The following is a 24,078-nucleotide window of genomic DNA, read 5'->3' as shown; positions in this document are numbered from 1 at the left end:
AGAATAGACAGGACAGCTCAGGAAGTGAAGAGGTCAATACATGCATACTGTGAGGGACTGTTGCAGGCGTTCAAACATTACAGTGGCACAGAAACAATTGCTCCGAAAGAAAGATTCAGTTTGTGTTCAGATTAGGTGAAGGATTGAGACCAGAGATTAGCCAGATGATTAAAAGCCATTTGATTTGTTGGCAAGCGAAGCCCATTGATGAGGTATTACAGTATGCAAAATACTGTAGTGATGAGATTGAGATGAAGCAGAGAAAGTTGAAGGAGAAGGCAATGGTGATGCAAAATAGTGGCACACACAGGAATGCAGGGAAAGTTTCCACAGCAGCAACAGGGAAATGTGGTGCTCCAGAATCAAGCAAGAGGTAGAGTTCGTGGAGAAATGGAAAACGGGAACCGTAGTCCAGATTTGAATACTGTGGTTGTTCAGGGTGATGTGCAAGGAAGAGATTGTTGCCATGTCACGCTTGTGGAAGCCTCGGACATTGGAAGCAGAAGTGTCCAATGTTGGGCCAGGAAAGTGTTGTCAGCAAACAAACAAAATCAGTTCCCAAATACGAGAGGACCGAGAATGAGGGGTCAGAATTCAAATTTTAAAAGTAATGTGAATCAGGTGCAAAGCTTCCAGCCTGTACAACAAAAGCAAAAGCCCTGTGGGAAATTTTGAGTTGTTCAGGATTTTAGGAAAGTAAATGACATTGTGAGTAAATGATGTCCAATGGTGCCCAATCCAGCACTGATTTTGTTTCAGATCCCAAGCAATGCTAAATGTTTCACAGTAGTAGACCTATCACAATCATTAGTTTCTGTACCTCTTCATGAGGATAGTCAATTTCTCTTCTGTTTCAAATTTTTGGATAGAGTCTACTGTTTTTGTACCATTCCTCAAGGGTTTTCAGACTCACCATCCATTTTCAATTAGATCCTGAAAAAGAACCTGGAGTCATTGGAAATGCCTTTCCAGTCGACATTGGTACAGTACAATGATGATTTGTTAATTGCATCAAAGACGAGCAAAGCATGCAAGTATGATACTATTGCCTTGCTAAATCATGCTAAATCATTTAGGAAAGAACGGGCATAAAGTGTGCCCCAGCATAATTACAGTACTGTCAGAAAGAAGTGAAATATTTGGGTCACCTAATTAAGAAGAGCACTAGGAAGATTTCCAGAGAGAGGCTCACAGCTATATTGCAGATGAATCCCCCAGCCACAGATAGAGATGTCAGGATGTTTCTGGTAATGGTGAGCTATTGTCGTCAGAAGATTCCCAATTTTTCAGTCATTTCAAAGCCATTGCAGAAGCTAACTCACAAAGAAGTTACTGATTCCCTAGTGCTAGATCCAGCCTATATGAAAGCCTTCACCGAGTTGAGAGAGAGTCTGTGCAAAGCCCCGGCTTTGGGGAATGCCTGACCACACAAAACCCTGCATGTTGTTTTGTCATGGCCGTGATTGTTCCATGTCTGTTCTGATGCAAGTCCATGATGGTGTAAACTGCCCAGTAACATATTTTTCAGCTACTTTGGATCCAGTTGCAGCAGCTGTACCAGGCTATATATGGACAGGTGCTGCAGTTGGACTGAGCCTCACTCAGAGTGGGAGCGTTGTGATGGGATATCCTTTACTTTTATGGTTCCTTACTCCATTGAAGTTTTACTCGACAGAGCCATGACGCAATATCTGACTAACACCAGGCTGACTCGTTATGAGACTGTCATCCTGGGTTCCGCGAATGTGACGTTGAAAAGCTATACAGTGCTTAACCCAACAACTTTGCTTCCAAAAGGAAATATTGAAATTGACAAATTGAATGACAGTGACTGTCTGGAAGTCACTGATTTGTGCACAAAACCGGGACCTGATATTAGAGATACTCGATTGGAAGAAAATGACCAGATTATTTTTGTTGATGCTAAAGAGATAACACGGGAGCATTGAGAGTAGGATATGCTGTGTGCCCAATTTCCGATATACTTGAAGCGTCCTGGCTTCAGGAAGTGTATTCCGCACAAGTAACAGAGTTGGTAGTCCTTACTAGAGCATGCCGTGTTTCCGCACAGCTTAAAGTCACCATCTATAAGGACAACCAGTATGCATTTCGAATTGTCCATGACTTTGGCAGCTATGGTCACAGAGGGGTTTCCTGACCTCTTCTGGTTCACCAGTTAGAAATGGGGAGAGGATTCATGAGTTGTTACAAGCTATTCAATTGCCTGAAAAGATTGCTGTGGTGATTCGCAGTACACACCTATAATCACAAGATTTTATGTCAATGGGAAATGGATATGCGGATCAAGTCACATGGTTTTGAGCATTTAACTGTATATCATTGAAAGATAACTGGGAATTGTTACCTGATGAAGAAGAAATGTGCCCTGGTTATGCATTGCATGTTGTAGATACCATGGAAGAATTTAAAGCATTACAGGACAATGTTACTAAGGATGAGAGGAAGGATTGGGTAAAGTTGAGATGTGTTCAGCGTGAAGACGATGTATGGGTTTCAGAAGAGGGACGAGTGATCCTGCCCAACAGTCTGTTGACTCAAATGGCTAGGTACTATCATTGTCAAGCACATGTTGGGAGGGATGCTATGGTTCGTAGCTTCAAGCAATTTTGGTTCAATTCAAGGTTTAGACAGGGTGCCGAAGCAGTTTGCCATAGATGTATTATCTGTCAGCAAATGAATTTGTGTAAAGGGACTGAGGTAAATATGAGCCACATAGGAAGAGCGGGAGGTCCATTCAGCAGAATGCAGATGGATTTTATTGAAATGCCTGTGTGTGGAGGACTGAAATATGTGCTGGTAAATGTTTGTATCTTTAGCCACTGGATTAAAGCTTACCCTACACGAAGAAATGACAGCCTTACAGTAGCAAAATTACTGCTTAGGGAACTGATACCTCGTTTCTGGTTCCCGGTCTCTTTAGAATCATATAGAGGAAGTCACTTCAACAATGAAGTAATTAAATTACTATGTTCAGCTTTAAACATTGAGCAGAAATTGTATTGTAGTCATAGTCCTGAAGCCTCAAGACTTGTGGACAAGATGAATGGTACCTTGAAATCGAGAATGGCGAAAATGTGTCCATCCACGAATCTGAAATGGCCTGACACACTATCGTTAGCTCTGATGACTATGAGGAACACACCTGTCAGGAAAACAGGACTGTCACTGCATGAAATCCTAATGGGAAGAGCAATGAGGTTTGCAGAGGTCCCTGCCAATGCTCTTGTGAACATGACAGATGATATGGTGTTGGACTACTGAAAAGGTCTGGCTGATGTGGTCCGCTCTTTTTCTCATCAGTTGGAAGCCACCACACTGCTACTGTCTCAAGCTCAGGGTCACACCCTAAGAGCAGGAGACTGTGTTGTGATCAGAAAACATGTGAAGAAGACTTGTTTGGAGCCTTAGTAGAAAGGCCCTTACCAAGCAGTACTGATTACTACTACTGCTGTGAAGTGCTCTGGAGTTCTGAACTGGATCCATGACAGTCACACTTGGAAAGTACCAAATACTTTGGATGAGGAAGAAAGGTTGTTGAGAGTACCAACGACGTCCAGACCAACTCCAAAGCCACAGAGGGGAGAAGGCGAATCAGAGACTGAATCTGAGCAGACCGCATCCAGTGCAAACACTCCTGTGTGAGATGAAGTAGAGGAAATACAGGAGAGTGACAGTGAACCAACCTCAATTGAGGTAGCAGGAGAGTCTAGTAAGAGGAGGGCTCTCCCAGAAGCAGACGATCACGAAAGGCAAACAGAACAAACAACAGACCCCGTGGGGGAAGGAGTTTAGGCCGATCAAACTCAAAATAATCTGACTCCTCCTGAACCAGCTGCAGGTACATCAAGAGAAAATCCTGCGGATCAAGGAGAAGGCAAAAGTCCAGCACTGAATAGAACAATGACGAAAGATTGACATTGAAGGATTGACATTGGAAGGAGATAATGGCCAAAAACTAAAGCAAGACGTAAAGAAGCAATTACAGTGACAACAATTGAGGAGGAAGTTGACACAACAAGAAAGGAGGATTTGAGTGATGGAGAGTTAAGTGGAGATCAAAGCTTGAAAAGAAAGAAAATTGCAATTCAAAGGTACGCTGGTCCTGAATGGGTGGTATTGCAACGACAAGTGGAATGGCAAAGTGATTTTTTGTCTTTTTGTTTTGATCGAGATAATCCAGGTCAATATTTTGGCACATGACAAGATCAATGAACAGAAATTTGGAAGCTGTAAACCTCAGAAAGGTGCCAAAAGAGAGACAATTGACAGTAACGGGAAACTACTTTTGAAATAACCTGATTTGACAAGCTTCTAAACTGATTTTGACAAAGCAACCTATTTTTGGTGAAAAAGGGTCCTGTTAGAAAGACTCACAGCTGTAAATAACTGCTAAACGAAGACTGAGGATTTTGGTTTTTGATTTTTACTGCATAGTTATACATTTTTCTTCTACTTTCTGATTCTTTACAGATCATGAGCAACTCTAGCAAGGAGAGTAGGCAAAATAGGTGCTGTAGCTATATGGGTATTGGTTTGGCGAGTGTATGTATGATATTGTGTTTGGTGTTGATTATGAGTATGACTGTTATTGTTAAGATTGAGGCCAACCATACCCTAGCTTTAGAGACAACTACTGCACTCACAAAAATGGAGAGGTTTCGGATAGATGAGAAATATTTGCACGTAGGTGGTACACAAGGAGAGTTTTCTTCTTATGTTTTCTATCGCTTATTGCGAGAGTATGTTGAGATGATGAATGCGAGAGATTGTTATATCTGTACCCAGATTCCTTCACCAGTGGAAGAAGGAGTTACCTATCAAAGTTTGCCCCTTACTTATGGAATAAGTTGTAGTCTGTTACTAACAAGATTCTATAATCAAGAGTATATTCATTATTTCTATTCAAATTATGATGTAGTGTTTTCGTTTGTCCCCATAATTAGGTACCTGAATAGAGTAGCTAAAGAAAATAATATAGAATTAGTAAGAGGATTCTTTGAACCTACTTTGACATTTGGCACAGCTTATGCACATAGGAACAACTTAACATGCTTTGTTACACCTTTAGAAAAGAGCTTTTTAGATCAAACAGATGACAGGAGAAAAGCATTAAAGGAGAAATTAGAAAAGGGCTTAGAGAAACAGACATTTAGAAATGATCATGCACTTAGTGACATAAAGACACATAGGAGGTTAGCTTCAGATGCACAACACGTAGGAAAGCTGTGTGTATATAGACCGAAATCTAGAACTGATATGTTGTTTGTGGGAACGAGTGAATGTAGGCATGTGTTACTGTTTCAGAGTAAATGGACATTCATGTTAAATGGACAAGACCCAGCAATTCCAGGAGCTTATTACATCAGTGGACCAAATGCGTATTACCATCTTCCTAGAGGATGGTATGACACATGTTACTTGGGGATAGTTTTCCCAAAGATTTATCAGCTTGAGAATCTGATACCTAACTAACGTGACTAAATTACATCATGTGAGACAAAAGCGAGAATCATGTATATTCTGGCATAGTTGGAGACATATTTGGAGCATTAAGTCCTTCAGTAGGAGTTTTTCTGAATTCTTTGAAAATTCAAAAGTTGTCTACTATTGTGCATAACATGCTGACAAATGTTTCAGGAGCCATGATCCTAATGGATACAGAAATGGCTGCGGAAAGATCTATAACTCTTCAGAACAGGCTTCCTTTAGACATCCTTTTAGCAAAGGAGGGCGGCGTTTGTAAAATGCTGAATCCGCAACATTGCTGCTCATATATACCTAACCATAGTAAAGAAATTAGAAGCCTTATTAACAATCTGACTAATAATAGTGCTGATTAATGCTAGATTAATGAAAGCCTGGAGTTTGGGAAATTGTTGGCAAAGGTTTTGCTTCTGTGGGGAATTGGCTTGGCAACCTAGGGAAAGTGATATTATTGAGAATAATACAGGTGATATTGATTATTGTGATTTGTATAATTGGAGCATGGGGAATACGTAAATTGTATGTCATTAAAATGAAGATGAAAAATGATCAGAGGACGGAAGAAATTAAAATGGAAAGATTATTCAGGGAAAATTCGAAAAGGCAAAGAAAAAACAAACGTTTGAGGGAGGCCAAAGTTTAGGTGAACAAAAATTTGGCTCAAAGCCAAAGTGTGATGACATATTTAGTCATCAGAGGAGGGATTGTGAGCGCTGAGTTTATTACTAATAATTATTAATGTATTTTGAGTTAAGAGTTTGCACAGAATTTGCCTACCATAGAAAATAATGTGCGACTTGGAAAATGTGCCCAATTGAGTGGCCTTCAGTAATCACTATTATCATTATCAAATGCATAATAATATTAGTTGAAGTGTTCATATTAAGACAAATGTAGTAATATGTTATACTGATGATTACATGTTATGTATCTTGCTTTATTAATTGTAGGTCTTAAGTTAGCAAGGGTTGGGCCTACTTGCACAGCCTCATGTTAAGCTGTGCTGTTTAATAATATTGTGCGAAATGTACGCCTGAAGAAATTAATACATGTATTATTTGTGGTGAGTTGACCAAACGTTAGTGTTAGACCTGGCAGTCTTAGGGTGGTCACCCCTAAAATTTTTCCTTCCTCCCTCCACTTTTGGATTCTGTTTTTGCTGGCTTTAGGACTCTGGGCACTACACCACTGCTAACCAGTGCTAAACTGCATATGCTCTCTCCCTTAAACGTGATGACATTGGATCATACCCAATTGGCTTATTTAATGTACTTATAAGTCCATAGTAAAGTGCACTATATGTACCTAGGGCCTGTAGATTAAATGCTGCTAGTGGGCCTGCAGCACTGCTTGTGCCACCCACTTAAGTAGCCCCTTAACCATGTCTCAGGCCTGCCATTGCAAGGCCTGAGTGTACAGTTTCACTGCCAATTCGACTTGCCATTTAAAAATACTTGCCAAGCCTAAAACTCCCCTTTTTCTATATATAAGTCACCCCTAAGGTAGGCCCTAGGTAATCCATAGGGCAGGGTGCTGTGTAGACAAAATGCAGGACATGTACCTGTGTAGTTTACATGTCCTGGTAGTGTAAAACTCCTACATTTGTTTTGCACTAGTGTGAGGCCTGCTCCTTTCATGGGCTAACATTAGGGTTGCCCTCATATACCGTTTGAGTGGTAGCTGCTGATCTAAAAGTAGTAGGAAGGTCATATTTAGGATGGACAGATTGGTAATACAATGTCCTGCTGACTGGTGAAGTTGGATTTAATATTACTGTTTTAGAAATGCCACTTTTGTGCCTGACAATCCATGTTTGGCTAGGTTCAGTTGACAGCTCACTTGTGCATTCACTCAGACAAACTCCAAACACAGGATGCTCAGCCACACTTGCATACATCTGCATTTTGAATGGGTCTTCCTGGGCTGGGAGGGTGGAGGGCCTGCCACTTACATGCCAAAGGACAGTAGCCTGCCCTCACACAAAGGACTGCCATACCCCCTACTGGGACCCTGGCAGACAGGATTGAACTGAAAGGGGACTTTGTGCACTTCTAAGCCACTCTTCGAAGTTTCCCCCACTTCAAAGGCACATTTGGGTATTTAAACAGGGTCTCTGCCCCTAACAAATCAGAAACATCTAGACAGGACACCACTGGAGAAGAAACCCTGAACCAGAACCTGCAACCTGCCAAGAAGAAATGCCTGGCAGCCCAAAGGACTCACCTGGATGGCTTTTCTGAGAAGGACTGCTGCCTTGCTGTTGCCCTGCTGCCTTGCTGCTCTCTGGCTGTGCTTAGAAGTGCTCTCCAAGGGCTTGGATAGAGCTTGCCTCCTGTTCCCTGAAGTCTCAGGACCAAAAAGATTTTATTCCTGCAAGAAGAACTCCCTGTGCGGCGTAAATCGACACACAGCGTGCAGAAAACGATGCACCGCAGTGAAAAATTCACTGCATGCCAAACCGGAACGACGCAGCCCGACTTCGATAGGAGAAGATTGACGAAGCGCCAGTGTAGCGACCGGAAATTTGACGCACGGCCCACTGGATCGACGCCCAGCCGAGCCGGAACGACGCAGCCCGACTTCCTGAGAGGAATCGTCGCAGCACCTGCCGTGCGGTAGAACTTTCAACGCATCGCCCACCAGAGTGACGCAGCCCCTGTGACTTCGTCCTGCAGGTGCCGGATTTCAACACATCGTCCACGGGATGTCTGAAAACCCCGCAAATCGAAGAGGATCCCAGTCTACGCGCCGAAAATCGACGCACAGCCTGCAGTGCGTGAAAAATCAACATCACAACGCCCGTGTGCGCCGGGAAAATAGGCACACACCTCCCTGTTTTCCACGCATCTCCTCCTCTGCAGTTCCTTGCGGAGATTTTGAATGCAAACCAGGTACTTTGTGGTTGCAAGAGACATTTGTTGCTTTTAAGAGACTGAAGACACTTTATCTCATTTTTAGAGTGATATCTCAACACATTCTTATTGCATCTTAATCATTTTGACCTACATTTTACCAGATAAATGTTATATTTTTTCTAAACACTGTGTGGTGTATTTTTGTGGTGTTCTACTGTGTTATTGCATGATGTATTGCACAACTACTTTACACATTGCCTTCTACGTTAAGCCTGACTGCTCAGTGCCAAGCTACCAGAGGGTGGGCACAGAATAATTTGGATTGTGTGTGACTTATCCTGACTAGAGTGAGGGTCCTTGCTTGAATAGGGGGTAACCTGACTGCCAACCAAAGACCCCGTTTCCAACATTGGTGGCAGCGGTGGGATAGGACTTGTATTTGTGCACTGACATACAATAGCTAAGTGTTCACTACTTACCCACAGTTGAAGGTCAACTTGATTTTTTATCTTTTTCTGCAATTACGTTTTCTGGCTGACATTTTCAACTAATCCTCACTCAACATGTCTCTGGCTGGGTGTCAAGCAGTAGATGAAGATTTTGATCTAGCCATGTTGGAGACCTATACTGTTAAACAACTGAAAGGGTTCTGCAAGGATATCGGAGTACCTACCCAAAGTGCCTCCGGAAAGGAGGAATTCCAAATGGCGCGGAGGGCCCAGGCAGAAGCCCAATCAGAGGAGGATGTTCAGGAGAAGGATCCAGAGGATGGCCCCTCAGAGGATTTCTTGCCATCAGTGGAGGATGTTACCACTGTGATTGTGATCCCTGCGAAACCAGGGAGCAGTGTCTCTGACCACTGCCTGACCACAGAGGAAAGGAGGGAGGAGAGAGAGTTCCAATTACAGATGGCAAAGTTAAAAATTTAAGTTGACAGAGCGGAAGCAGCAGCTGAGAAAGCCTTGGCTGAAAATAAACGTTTGTTGGCTCATGAACTGAGTCTCAAGGAGCTGGATATCAAGGCTGAGTCCACCAGTGATGGTTGCAGCATACATGCAGGACCTGTTGGGGAGAAAAAGGTACGTATACCCAAAGGTGTGGTGCCAAGTTATGTGGTGAGAGATGACATTGATAAGTGGTTGGCTGCCTATGAAGTTGCACTAAGGGCTCATGGGGTCTCTGAGGAGCAATGGGGGGGGCGGCCTTGTGGTTTTATGTACCATTAGTGGGGAGGGACACACTACTTACACTAGATCCACCAGATCAAAATGAATATGCACCCATGAAAGCCGCTTTAGTGGCCAAGTTTGAGCTGACTCCTGAGAAATACCATCAGACGTTCAGGGACAGCACCAAACTTTCCACACAAACTTGGATAGGCTCTTTTGATTTCTCCAATAAGGCACTGAATGGATGGGTGCGGGGCAGCAAAGTAAATGATTACAAAGGATTATATGATTTGATTCTGAGAGAGCATATGCTCAGTATTTGTTTTACAGAGTTGCACCAGAACTTAGTAGACAGTAAGTGGACTGATCCCAGGAAGCTTGCTGAGGAGGCGGAGGTCTGGGTTAGCACCAGAGTGTCCAGAAAGGTACCTGGGGGGGACACCCACAAAGGTGGTCAGGGTTCCCAACCAAAGAGAGAGGGGGGAGAAAAACGTACAGATAAGGAACTCTCAAAAGGCCCCCAAAACAACTCCCACAGGGGAAGTTTATCCCAAAGAGTAGACATTAATTTCAACCTAAAGGAAACAGGTTTGAACTATGTAGGTCAATCTTCCTACATGGACAAAATACTCCAGCTGATGCACATCCTTAAAGGAGTGGACGGAGAAAAAGGCACCTGTGGTCTCCTCGCTCTCTTGTCAAACACATCTTCCTTCAAACAGTGGTACTGGAGAAATTGCCAGTGTGGGAGTGTTGGCATGAATCTTACATCACTAAACTCATTCAGCTTGTGAAAAATTCCCGTGTCACACAAAGACCAAGGGGGTGATTCCTACCCTGGCGGTCCGAGACCGCCAGGGTAGGGGACGGAGGATGCACCGCCAACAGGCTGGCGGTGCATCCATGGGCATTCTGACCGCGGCGGTACAGCCGCGGTCAGAAACGGAAAACCGGCGGTGTCCCGCCGGATTTCCGCTGCCCTAGGGAATCCTCCAGCGCCGCCATGGGGATTCCGACCCCCTTACCGCCAGCCTGGTTCTGGCGGTTTTGACCGCCAGAACCTGGCTGGCGGTAACGGGTGTCTTGGGGCCCCTGGGGGCCCCTGCAGTGCCCATGCCACTGGCATGGGCACTGCAGGGGCCCCCTAACAGGGCCCCACAAAGATTTTCAGTGTCTGCTATGCAGACACTGAAAATCGCGACGGGTGCAACTGCACCCGTCGCACCCTTTCCACTCCGCCGGCTCCATTCGGAGCCGGCATCCTCGTGGAAGGGGGTTTCCCGCTGGGCGGGCGGGCGGCCTTCTGGCGGTCACCCGCCAGCCCGGCGCGAAACTCAGAATGACCGCCGCGGTCTTTCGACCGCGGTACGGTCTTCTGGCGGTTCCCGCCGCCCGCCGAGATAGGAATCACCACCCAAATGTTGAAAATGAACCATGTCTATTCAGTTAGAAAGTGGTGTGGATGTGGTATGTAGCTGGCGGTATGTTTATTATCACACTGTCACAAATATATTATTATCGTTTATAGACAGCACATTTTCCACTGAAATTGCCACTCATTCGTACAGACATTTCACTCATAAACCTATATAGCGCACAAATGATAATGTTTGTAAGTGGGTGTCAGTGAATGTTTGTCATTTGTACAACAGAAAGGAATTGACTTGTTCTGATCCTATTAAAATTATTCTTCCCATTGCACTTCCAATTAAAGAAAAAACTGTTTTGTGCATTCATGACAGCTAATACATTTTAAACACCCTACAGTTAATTTATAGGTACATTTTGTTGTGTTTAAAAAAATTACACCATACAGCCATTCCTTTCACACAAGTAGCAAGGTTGCCAAATGCTTCACTTTTCAGAATCCTCTCGCTTTGCAGTCAAAGAAAAGTAAAGGCCAAGCTGCATGTTTAAAGAATGAACATTAATTTGTCAGAAACAGCCTGACATTTGATCTCTGTCTTTAAATGTTCAGCAAACCTGACAGGATACCAGTAACATTTAACAGTTTGTTCATTTAATTCACATTCAGAACGCGAGCATAGCTGTTTTGGGCTGCCACACAACTATCCTACTTTGCAACACATATGCTGTGTAACCCCTTCGTGGCTAAGCCTTTTCCCCCTCCTGTGCTAAGCCTTTTTTGGATGTTTGGGGTAGTTCGTGCTTAGGCTACCATAACGTTTTGCCCACATAAGCTATCCAAGCCAAATGTGTGTCCTTTTTTCCAACATCCTGAGGATCCTAAAAGTACCCTAGGGTTGCGGATTTCCCTGAAGGGGACTGAGAAATTAGCCAAAATACACCTAAAAGTTGTTTTTTGGGGGGAAAATGGGAAAAAAGTGTTGCAGAAGAACGCATCTGTTTTTTTCCCCTACAAATAGCATCAACAAAGGGCTTGCTGTGCTACAATCACCAGCTTTCAGGAACAGGCAGACTTGAATCAGAAAACCACATTTCTCAACACAGTTTTGGCATTTTACTGGGACATACCCCATTTTTTCCTATTTTTGGTGCTTTCAGTCTCCTTTAAGTTAGTGGTAGAAATGGGTGTGAAAACAATGGTGGATCCCAGAAAGAAATCTTGAAATTGAGTTGAAAAAAATACAGCTATTTGTGTCTACATTTTCATCTGTAACTTCTATTAACTATGGCAGATTTCCAAAAGCAATATACTGTTGCGTCCTCTGGACCCTTCGGGATATGTAGGGCTTGTAGGTTCACTAAAGAATCCTATGTTCCCAGAGCCATAAACTCAGCTGCACCTTGCAATGGTTTTTCATTGTGTACTGGACATACAGCAATTAATTTGCTAAAATAGCAAGAGTGAAAAGTAGGTATCAACAAAATCTATGTATTTCCAAAATGGGCACAAGAAACGGAGAGTAGAAGCAGTGGTTATTTGCACATCTCTGAATTTGGGGGTACCCGTACTAGCATGTGAATTACAGTGCATTTCTCAAAATTACTTCTTTCTTACACACTGTCTTTCATTTGGAAGGCACAAATGCAGACAAAGAATTTTAGTAATAACACTTGCTCTGTTATTCTGTGTCCCCCAAGTCTCCTGATAAAAATGGCACCTCACTTGTGTGGGTAGGCCTAGAGCCCACAGCAGGAAAAACCCCAAAACGCACAGTGGACACATCACATTAACACTGAAAACTGACTTGTTTTTTTTTCAAAGTGCCTAGCTATGGCTTTTGGGCTCTAGCTCAGTCAGCACCCAGAGAAGCCTAGCATACCTGTAAATTTTTTTAAATGAGTCAGCTAGGGGAATCCAGGATGGGGTGACTTGCATAGCTCTCGCTCACCCAGAATCCTTGGCAAACCTCAACATTTGTCTAAAAACACAATATCCTCACATTTCTGTGATGCAAAGTTCTGCAATCTGAGGAGAGCCACATACTTTCTTCCACCCAGCATTCGCCCAAGTCTCCCCATAAAAATGGTACCTCACTTGTGTGTGTAGGCCTAGTGCCCACAACAGGAAATGCCCCAAAATGCAATGTGGACACATCTCATTTTTCCACTGAAATTGAATCGTTTTTTGCAATGCTTCTGGCTGTGGATTTTGGTCTGTAGCTCAGCCGGCACCCAGAAAAACTAGCCAACCTGTACATTTTTAAAAACTGGATACGTAGGGGTATCCATGGTGGGCTGACTTGCATAGCTCACTCCCCCTTTTATTTTTTGCCCTGAATCGCTTGCAAACCTCAAACCTCGCATTTTCCTCACATTTCTGTGATGGAAAGTTCTGGAAACTGTGGGGAGACACACAATTCTTTCCACCCAGTATTCCCCCAAGTATTCCAACAAAAATGGTACTTCACTTGTGGGAGTAGACTTAGGTGGTCATTCCGACCTAGGCGGGCGGCGGTTGCCGCCCGCCCGTCGGAATCCGCCTGAATACCGCCCCGCGGTCAATTGACCGCGAGGGGTATTCTGACTTTCCCGCTGGGCAGGCGGGCGATCTGATTCAGATCGCCCGCCGGCCCAGCGGGAAAGCGCCTTCCACAAGGAAGCCGGCTCGGAATCGAGCCGGCGGAGTGGAAGGCGTGCGACGGGTGCAGCAGCACCCGTCGCGCTTTTCAGTGTCTGCATCGCAGACACTGAAAAGCCTAGTTGGGCCCTGTTAGGGGGCCCCTGCCGTGCCCATGCCATGGGCATGGGCACGGCAGGGGCCCCCAGGGGCCCCGCGACCCCCCCTACCGCCATCCTGTTCATGGCGGCTTTCCCGCCATGAACAGGATGGCGGTAGGGGGGGTCAGAATCCCCTCGGCGGCGCAGCGAGCTGCGCCGCCTTGGATGATTCTAAGGGTCAGTGGAAAACCGGCGGGAGACCGCCGGTTTTCCCGTTCTGACCGCGGCCAAAGCGCCGCGGTCAGAATGACCAAGGGAGCACCGCCGGCCTGTCGGCGGTGCTCCCGCCCCCGTTGGCCCTGGCGGTAGGGAACCGCCAGGGTCAGAATGAGGGCCTTAGTGCCCATGACAGGAAACAGCCCCAGCCAAACTCAGCAAGGGAAGGGCTAAAACAAAAGAAGACTTTGTTATGCAAGCTGAAATTGAGTTGGAAGTCCGCGAATTTGTCTTGCAGTTTCTCTTAGAAGATGAGCTGGTACTTTGAGCTCCTCTGGGGTTGTACTTTTACACAGGCAAGCCTCCTTGAAGATTAACAGGCCTTTGGACTTTGACCTCCATAAACTTCATGCACAGCCACAAGCGAACTAGGAAGAGCTTTCTGTCAATGACAGAATCCTCTCGGTTCTGCACAAATTTCTCTGTGGATCCAGTCCACCCTCTCCCCCACCCCTGCTCAAGCTGCTGGAGTAGTGGGGGTCATGATGTCACTGAGTGCAAGGGCTTGAACTGTGGTTCTGAAGTTGGTTTATGGGGGGCATGTTTTTTCTTTATTTATGACAGTGAGCTGGTACCAGCCTTTCTTTGTTTTCTCATTGTTGAATTCTTTGAGAACACCGTGGTGAATTGAGTGACATGGCATTGGGTGAAACCTGGCTTGAAATCCATCCAGGTTCATATAGCTGAGACAGTTGCTGGTTATTGGTATTGGAGAGTAGCAGCTTATATATTGGTGGGTTGAGCTTCGGGTGGGTACTGGGCATATGGGTCTGGTTGAGGTGGCCCATTAGATGCCTGGAGCAGAGGAGACTTTCAAGTAGAGTAAACTGATTAATTCTGATGCTGTTATTGGAAAATAGAGTATCAAGAGCTCCATGTAGAGGTTGAAGATGGTGGGGGATGAGATGAAACATTGGAGGAATCAGCAGATAAGATGATGCTTCTGGGACACAGAGATGCCCATGTGAACAAACTGGTGTTGGCTGGACAAGCAGGAGGGGGTACAGTTTAAGCAGGATAATATTTTGGATGTTGAATCTTGACAGAAAGAGCAAAGTCTCTCCCCGGTGCATCAAGGACTTCATATTAGTAGGGACAGGGTCAAAGAAAAGTTATGGTGAATACAGAGCAACTAAGCAATACCTATGACAGAATCACATTCACATTTAAAGTTAGTGAATAGGTGATTTCATTCTTAGATGTATAGGTGCACTACAGAAATGTTGAATGGGTTCCCACCTTAAACACTAAACGTATCAACAGAAACATCCTACTGCACAGCAGGTTTGACAAAGAATGTTTCAAAATACCACTTACCATATTCACAATTTATTTCCCTGGAGTGGATTTTGTCAGAATCTGAAACTTATCAAAAAGAACATGAAATAATTTGTGAAAATATTCAAGAATGCAGGTAAGCTAGCTGAGCAATTGCCAGAACAAAACTTAAAATTTTAAAAACATGAAGAAATTAATCAGTGACAATGGAATATAAGCGCAACCTTAGTACACCAGTTTTGTCACCAAATTACCAACTCAAAGAACAAAACTCAAGCTGATAAGTTTGTGCAACTGGAAGTTGTAGGAATCTGGCTCTCTGTGTTGTGCACTAAAACAAGTACACTGTGCAGAGAGTCAAGAAGTGGGGTTAGGACAGGGGGGTGGTCAACTCTTCCTTCTGGAGAGACCTGGGTCACCTAACAAAGGCGGCTGATACTTTTACGCTTCCCACCCTGGAATGTCCATTCTCTCAGGAAAAGGTGATAATGCGTCCGTCCAGAGTATGCTTTGTTCCTGGCCTCAGAGAGCGCTGGCTCTCACCTCAGGAGGTCAGAAATCTGTCTAGTGTGGCAGTGCTGTTCAGACCAGTCAGTCAACACACTGGTAGTTGGTTAGATTTTCAGGGGGCACATCTGAGGTGCCCTCTGGGTGCATGTATTAATACATCCATCACTGGAATTCGTGAGGGTTTATTAACATGAGATATTTGATACCAAACATCCCTAGTTTCAGTGCAGCCATCATGTAGCTGGGGAACTCGTATTGACCAGTGTCCAGCAGATGAAGTTAAAATGGCTTCTCTATCCACTTCCTATGTCTAAGACAAGTAATACAGACATAGCATAGTATAAAGACATAGCAGGGGCATATCTGTTCATGCAGATATGATCTCACACGTGATATAGTGCACCCTTCCTTAGGGATGGAAAGCCTTCTGTAGAGCTGATTTACAATATCAGACGCAGCTGTAGGGGACCTGGTACATGGGGATGTGTGACAGGTCATGTTTTCATTTTTGTCTACATCAAGGCACGCAGCCTGCAATGGCAGCACTGTGTGTGCTTGGTTAGGTGTCCCTTAGGGTGGCACAATTTGTACTTTAGTCCTCGGGACCTTATTTAGTACATCAGACCCTAGGTACCAGGGGTACCATTTTCTAAGGACTTGCAGAGGGTGCTAAAGGTTTTGCCAATTGGGGAAACAACTGTACAATTTTGGGAAAGAGATCTGGCACTGAGAACCTGGTTAGCAGGAACCCAGTGCACTTTCAGACGAAATCACATCAGTTACCAGGCAAAAAGTGGGGGGTAACCATGCCAAAAAGGTGCTTAGATACAGATTTGAAAAAGTCTTAAAAATGAAGCATTATACACATATCTAATGGGTAGGAACATTACAAAATATTTGACAACTCTTCAGTAAATCAAACTGACAGACAACAATAAGTACAATTTAAAAAAATGTCATGAAAGGTGACATTAAGACACATACACCTTCAAGCACAAAAATTAAGCAGAACATTCCCTAAAATGTTTTCCACATGCAATGCAACTAATGGTATTTGTCTGTTGAATTACCATGAGCTAATGGCTCAAATGCCGTCACTAGTTAAAGACACAACTCAGTTCAATGCCTTTTCCATCACTTTGGCGAAAAGTCTTAAGTGGACATAGCAGACTCACCTGCACGCAATTGTCATTGGGCTTTTTCTGCTGGATGCTTGGTCACAGTTTGGGCTGTTTTGCAAATGTGGGTCATGCTCCTGCCCTTACGACACTGATATGTCTCTTGCAGGGGCTGCAGCCTTGTTCAGAGCAATTTTAACAGGATGCACTTGATGAAACCGGTCTGTGTGTTAACAATTGTCTTCAGCAGCACCAGCCCTCCTGACCGACAGCAAACAATGTGGAAATTGTGCCCTCTGGGCCACATCATTTGCAGTGGTGTTTATGGGGCATTTGCAGCCACTAGCCCAATCAGGCCTTTTCACTTTGGCAGAGACATGATTTCAACTCTGCCTGTTCACATCAGAAGCAACAGACTCTCTGGCCTGCAACAGTCGGACAGGCAGCAAAGGAATGCTACCACTTGTACAGTCATGTGACCGCTCACTCAGGAACTGTGCAGCAAGACTAGAGGACCACTTTAGAGTAAAAGTCACTCCTGGCTATTGTTGGGTTCATTGGATTTCTCAGGGATCTCCTCACAACAGGAGCATGCTGGGCCTCTCATCCAGTCCTAATGGACAGTGTCTCCTCCCTCAGTACCAGGCACACTCCTTCCCTATTTCAGCAAGCGGGTTGGCTTCTAGGCTCTTTAGGCAACCCTCCAGCTCCCCCAGTAGAAAGTGCAGACAAGTTATGTCCACCCACACCCCTGGGAGACAGTATGCATGGTAGACACCAGCCCTTATTACACAGAAAACATTGACTACTATGTGAGAACTCACTTCCTTGGTTATGAAGAACGTGGAACTGGACCAAAGTGGAGTGGTTTAGAAGCTACTTTTATACACATTTTCCAGATGGGATGAGAATTCACTCTTTAAGGCTTCTGAACGAGTTTGGTTAGTTCTCTTTGGATCACTGACAGAATATCAGAAACAAAAATATTGTGGTACCAAAATATTGAAAAGGAAAGTGCAAATGGGTAAGTATAGGTTTACTATTCTTAATTCCACATCTATGTACCTCAAAGATATATATATCATCAAGGTACATATATATGGAGTCATATATAGTAAAACGTTGGTTACCTATAAAAACGTACCATCACAATATTTGTGTCCTTAATATTCTTGACACACTATTATGCCCCACAATATTTTTTGTTTCCGATGTTCTGTCTGTTTCAAATGCCCCTTTTAGGCTGCTCTTAAGACACAATCTTTGCAAGTGAAGATTCTCATAACAGGTAGTGTCATGGAGCTATTTTAGTTTGCCTGGGTACAGGAGTTTAGCTTATCCTTGACTTGCAGGCCTATGCCCTTTTAGCTGGTTAACATGCTCTGTTTTATTATACATCTTATTTATTCCTTTTAACTGTACTTGCAGTTCTTGCATTTTATAAGAAATGTTTTATGTTATAACCACTTGCCATTTAGTGACAGCGTCATTATCAGTAATGTATGCATTAGGATTGTCATCATGTCCTTTCATTTCATAGAATACAAACATGTCAGGCACATTTTGTTATGGTATTGACGATCCAACTTTGCACATACAGTTTAACACTTAGGGGGTCATTCTGACCCTGGCGGTAAAATCCGCCAGGGCCAACGACCGCGGGAGCACCGCCAACAGGCTGGCGGTGCTCCCTTGGGCATTCTGACCGCGGCGGTACAGCCGCGGTCAGAAACGGAAAACCGGCGGTGTACCGCCGGTTTTCCACTGCCCTGGGGAATCCTCCATGGCGGCGCAGCTTGCTGTGCCGCCATGGGGATTCCAACCCCCATACCGCCATCCTGTTCCTGGCGGTTTTGGCCGCCAGGAACAGGATGGCGGTATGGGGTGTCGTGGGGCCCCTGGGGGCCCCTGCAGTGCCCATGCCATTGGCATGGGCACTGCAGGGGCCCCCGTAACAGGGCCCCACCATGATTTTCAGTGTCTGCCATGCAGACACTGAAAATCGCGACGGGTGTAACTGCACCCGTCGCACCCCTTCCACTCCGCCGGCTCCATTCGGAGCCGGCATCCTCATGGAAGGGTGTTTCCCGCTGGGCTGGCGGGCGGCCTTCTGGCGGTCGCCTGCCAGCCCAGCGGGAAACCCAGAATACCCGCGGCAGTCTTTTGACCGCGCAGCGGTATTCTGGCGGTCCCAGCCAGGCCGGCGGCGTCCGCCGCCAGCCGGGGTCAGAATGACCCCCTTAGTTACATAACCACGTCAGAATGTCTGCACAAACAATAACATGGGTCTATATAAACACTCTGTGAGGGCAAGGTCATTAGAGGGGGTTCCATCCAGGAGATTCCATCTACACTCACGTCCTTTCGCAGCAGACCTCAGCCTTTGCATCTCTACATCGCCTGATTTGGAGACTGGAGGCCGATCTTGTTCCAAGGTAATGGGGGTTGGGGCGCTTCTCATGGACATGGTTTGGTGAGATTAGGTTTATCACACCTTGCTCTCTTTTAGTGTAGACAATATGTTTTAGGGAAGAATTTTGTATATTCATGCTTATTGAAGTATGTTGGGATTATTCATATTTTCATCACTTTTGCTCCCAATCCCAATTCTGTGTCTTGCCATTATCCTAATCATTGCAGCTCATGCATTTTATCATAGATTGCAGTCTTTTCAATAAATATATTGAAAACATTCCTACATCTTCTTTCTTGCCTTTGTGTGTCTAAGAGATCCATTTCTAATGAGAGAAAAGGGTAAGACTTTTTGCACCTCAAATCCCTGAGAGGATTTCAGAGTCCATGAGCTAGGCTGGCAGGAATCACCTTTACTGTTCATGTTTAGGTGAGGTGCTGCTAGAGAGCCGGCAGAGTTGGGCTGACAGTTGTCACCTGTTGTGGGAGTGACTCAGCTGCCTACAATCAGAGGTGCTGCCACCCCTAGATGCTTGCCCAGGTTGCTTGTATCTGGTCCATGGAGGCCCTGGCCTGGCAGTCTGGGCTGGACTGTTCCCCTGGGGAACAGGGTCAAGACTGATTTGCAGATTGCTGGGTCCAAACTGGAATGGCATGGCAAGCAACACATTGATGGATTAAACCCAGATCTGTGACTGGGGGTAAGTGTTTGATTTATTCCACGTTCCGTCCATCATCTGTTCTTTATGCATTTGTTTCCCTAAGTGGTAAGGGAATGCCCAGACGTGGGTCCCGTGCTTGCTATGCCACCAGATTCAAGCTAGCTTGGCTGAGAACAGGTGATACCCCAAAACAAGTCCCAGGATGCTTGTTTCTGGTCCAAGGAGGACCTGGCCTGGCAGTTCAGGCAGGACTGTTCCCATGAGGAACAGGGTCAAGATTGATTTGCATAAGGCTGGGTCCAAACTGGAATGGCATGGCAAGCAAGAAACAGAGGGATCAAATCCAGATCTGATACTGTGGGTGAATGTTTAATTTATTCCACATTCTGTCCATCATCTGTTATTTTTGCATTTGTTTTCCTAAGTGGGAAGGGTATGCCCAGACATGGGTTCCGTGCTTGCTATGCCACCAGATTCAAGTCAGCCTGGCTGACGAGGGGTGATACCCCGAAACCGGTCCCAGGATGCTTGTTTCTGGTCCAGGGAGGACCTGGCGTGGTAGTTCGGCCTGGACTGTTTCCATGGGGAACAGGGTCAAGACTGATTTGCACATGGGTGGGTCCAAACTGGAAACAAAAAAATGGATGGATTAAACCCAGATCTGTGACTGGGGGTGAATGTTTGATTTGTTCCACATTCCGTCCATCATCTGTTCTTTTTGCATTTGTTTTCTGGATTCAGCAGTCTTGTAGAGATACAAAGGTTCTTACAACATGGTGCCGCCAATGATGGTGTAGGCACTGATTTAAGAGTCTCCTGAGCATCTCTGTCTCACACACACTAAAGGCACCCTAAGTACCATTTTATGCAGGCGCCCATGGTCTTAGGGATAATCCTCCTCAGCTGAATAGGGAGCACCTATTTAAGCTGTAGGTCATTCGAGCTTGAATGTTAAAAGGTTTTTTTTTCCCCGTTGAGGTTCCCTACTCTGTTAACTCCTACCTAACAAGGCAAATGCTGTAAACATTCCGGAGAACTGCAGACAAGCACTCACGCAGTTTCTTCTAGCCAATGGCTTAATATATGAGGGTGGGGAAGTCACATTGGTTGTGGAAGCTCATGAAGCATACCAAACAGAAACATTTTACTCTTGGGTCACCTTTCCTGAATTAAATGACAATTCGTGCACACTTCACACATACAGAATAGCGAATGAACCACAGAGGTACCGAGCGTATCAACACTTGGAAATGCCACTTTCTTATCAAGAATACCAAAAATGGTTCAATGGCACACTTCCACATGTAATGCAACCCATGAGATTAGGTCCTTTAAGTAATGACGTACCAACGTGCCCCACGTTTCCCACATATACACCACACCCTGAAGTGCAGGCTATGCAAGCAGCTGACGTATGCACACTTTACAATGAGCTAGTAGTAATATACGGATGACTAATTCAGCTCGTAATGCAGACCTTGAACACCTCCCTAGCGAGGGCTCCTCCAGCTGTCCATCAATTGGCAGTTACAGGAATTAGGGCCAGATGTAGCAAACTCCCAAATTGCGACTTGCAATTTGCGAGTCCCTGCGACTTGCAAATTTCAAGTCGCAATTTGGGATGCAGAAAGGTGTCTCAGACACCTTCTGCGAGTCGGTATGGGGTCGCAATGACCCACCTCATTAATATTAATGAGGTGGGTCGCAAATTGCGGCCCCATACCGACTATGGGCACTCGCAAACATGGAGGCCTGCTGTAGTCAGCAGACCTCCATGTTCGTGACTGCTTTTCAATAAAGCAGTTTTTTTTTTTTTAAGTGTAGCCCGTTTTCCTTAAAGGAAAACGAGCTGCACTTTAAAAAAAAAACGAAACCTTTAGTTTCGGTATTTTTTCAGGGCAGGCAGTGGTCCCTTGGACCACTACCTGCCCTGAAAAAATTGTTTTGGGTCCATTCACAAAATGGAAGGGGTCCCATGGGGACCCCTTCCAATTTGCGAGTGGGTTACCATCCACTTGAAGTGGATGGTAACTGCGACACCACTCTGAATCGCAAATAGGAAGGGAACACCCCTTCCTATTTGCGATTCTTAAATGCATTTTGCAAGTCGGTCCCGACTCGCAATATGCATTTCTGAATAGGAAAATGCGATTTGCGAGTCGCAAACAGCAATTTTTGCCGTTTGCGACTCGCAAATGCTTTCCTACATCTGGCCCCTGATCCACAAACAGTACACTCAATAATGGGCAAAGCATCCACGCAACGGCAATAGATTCCGTCCTGGATAGCACAAAAAACAAATCAGCTGGAAGCAGTGTTTCCCCATACGGGACCCCAAGATAAACATAGAATTCTCACTCTGTGCTTGCCATTTGGAATGGCTCCCTCAGTAAAGGACAGTGCCACTTGGGGTATAGTCTTCGCCACAATTTACACAACAACACATGGTACTCCGACACTTGCCGATTTCCTAGAAGTGTTAAAACAAATTCAAAATGAAAACGGGGCAGGCCTGGCCCTGGATTTGGTGATGAAAATGATGCATAACTTCAACACACTCTCCTCAATTATATTAAGTAATATTAAAGGGGAAGCAGCAGCATTGGCAATTTGCCAACGGCTGTGGGAGAGTCCTCAACAGAATTAGGAGTGTGAGCTGCTAAAGAATATCTCCGAAACTTGTAGTAGTATGGGAAGGGACAGTCTGGGGGACGGGGCCAGACCAACTAAACTACAAATCCTAAGTACCACCCCTAAGGAAGGTACCAAACAAGCACAAGAAGGTTAAAAAAAACGCTGGGATAAACAAAAACAAAACAAAGACAAAAGAAGTCAGACAGAAGACTCTCCCAACCTGGAGACCTCTGAAAGGAGGTATAATCTCAGAGATAGAGAAACTTTAAAAACAACTGATAGATATCAATGTACTGATACACGTCTCTCTCCTTCCTTTCAGGACATGCCGGATAAATGGAGTGAGAGAGTGGGCCAATCTGAACACCATGCTAACTACACAAAACAGAAGAAGGACTCACAGCGTTCCTCAGAAGCTTACATTAAAAAGAAGGCTAAATCTCTCCAACAAAAGCAAAAAGAAAAAGGTGGCAGCAGTTTCCGTTAAACATGCCAGCAATGTTGAGAACATTACTGAGGAACGGGACATGGGAAGCGACTCTGCTAGACAGCGTGTCAGAAGCCACGATTTGTCACCAGAGTCTTATAGATTATCTGGATGTGACAGCAACTAACAACTTTCTCATAGAGACAGCAGATAGGAACGTCTCCCCACCCGATAGGGTTTATGAATTAAACATCCAAATTGAAGGGCCAGATGTATTAAACAACCAATTTGCGTTTGCGTTTCTTAAATAGCGAATTTTAAGAAATCGCTATTTAATAAATGCAAAATGGTATGTATGATTTTTGTGATTCGGTAATAGCGATTTCTAAAACTTCGCAAATGCTATTACCGAATCGCAAATAGAGAATCCGACCCCATTCGCACCTATGGGCCTGTTGCAAATGTTTTTGCATTTCCCAAATTGCGAATTCTATTTAGTAATTCACAAATTAGGAAATGCAAATCCCAGGGTGCTGGGGGCCTAAGGCCCCCTCTGCTGCACCCCAAAAATATTTTTACGGACATGTGAAGCACACATGCCTTAGGGCATGTGTGCGCTACATGTCAATTTTAAAAATGCATTTATAATGCATTTTTAACATTCGCAAATGCTTACCACCAAACTTTTATTTGTGGTAATTTCATTTCCTAAATGCCCAATTCATTTTTTGGAAATGCTTGATACATTTGATTTGGAAATCGCAAATAGGAATTCCCTAATTGCGATTTCCAATTTAGAGAATCGCAATTTGTGATTCTCTAAATGGGGTCGCAATTTTCAGGAATTGCTATTTTAGTGATTCCTTAAAATTGCACTGCGAATGCTTTTCATACATTGTGAAAGGCATTTTTGCATTCGCAAACGTCCGAATTTTGCAATTTTCACCTTTTGTGAATGCAAAAAAGCTTGATACATCTGGCCCTTAGAGCGCACTATTGAAGTAATATTTTGGGAAAATTTGAACTGTGATATTCCATTGGCAGAAAAAGATTGGCCACCTGAATTTGTCCGCAAGCTCCCACATGGGGAAGATGTCATTTTGCCTTCTTTCTCAGCCCTGGTTCCAGATGAGGTAAAGGAAGCCT

At 44.7% G+C, this 24,078-nt stretch overlaps 1 protein-coding gene across 3 annotated transcripts in view; it reads right to left on the bottom strand.

Moving 5' to 3' along the window:
* LOC138258788 (serum amyloid P-component-like) overlaps window positions 1-24,078 on the bottom strand; it is an 81,803-nt gene that overhangs the window by 38,320 nt on the left and 19,405 nt on the right. Inside the window, exon 3 of one of the 3 annotated variants that reach the window (XM_069206028.1) lies at window positions 15,209-15,256. The exons of 1 other annotated variant lie outside the window; for it this stretch is intronic. In XM_069206028.1, the coding sequence (XP_069062129.1) occupies window positions 15,209-15,256 (48 nt within the window). The remainder of the gene's footprint in view (window positions 1-15,208; window positions 15,257-24,078) is intronic. One more of the 3 variants, XM_069206029.1, reaches the window with a different exon arrangement.

Source organism: Pleurodeles waltl, chromosome 9, assembly GCF_031143425.1.
Source record: "Pleurodeles waltl isolate 20211129_DDA chromosome 9, aPleWal1.hap1.20221129, whole genome shotgun sequence".
Classification (NCBI taxonomy): Eukaryota; Metazoa; Chordata; class Amphibia; order Caudata; family Salamandridae; genus Pleurodeles; species Pleurodeles waltl.
Note: the sequence above shows the minus strand (reverse complement) of the source record. Positions and strands in the feature narration are given on the sequence as shown.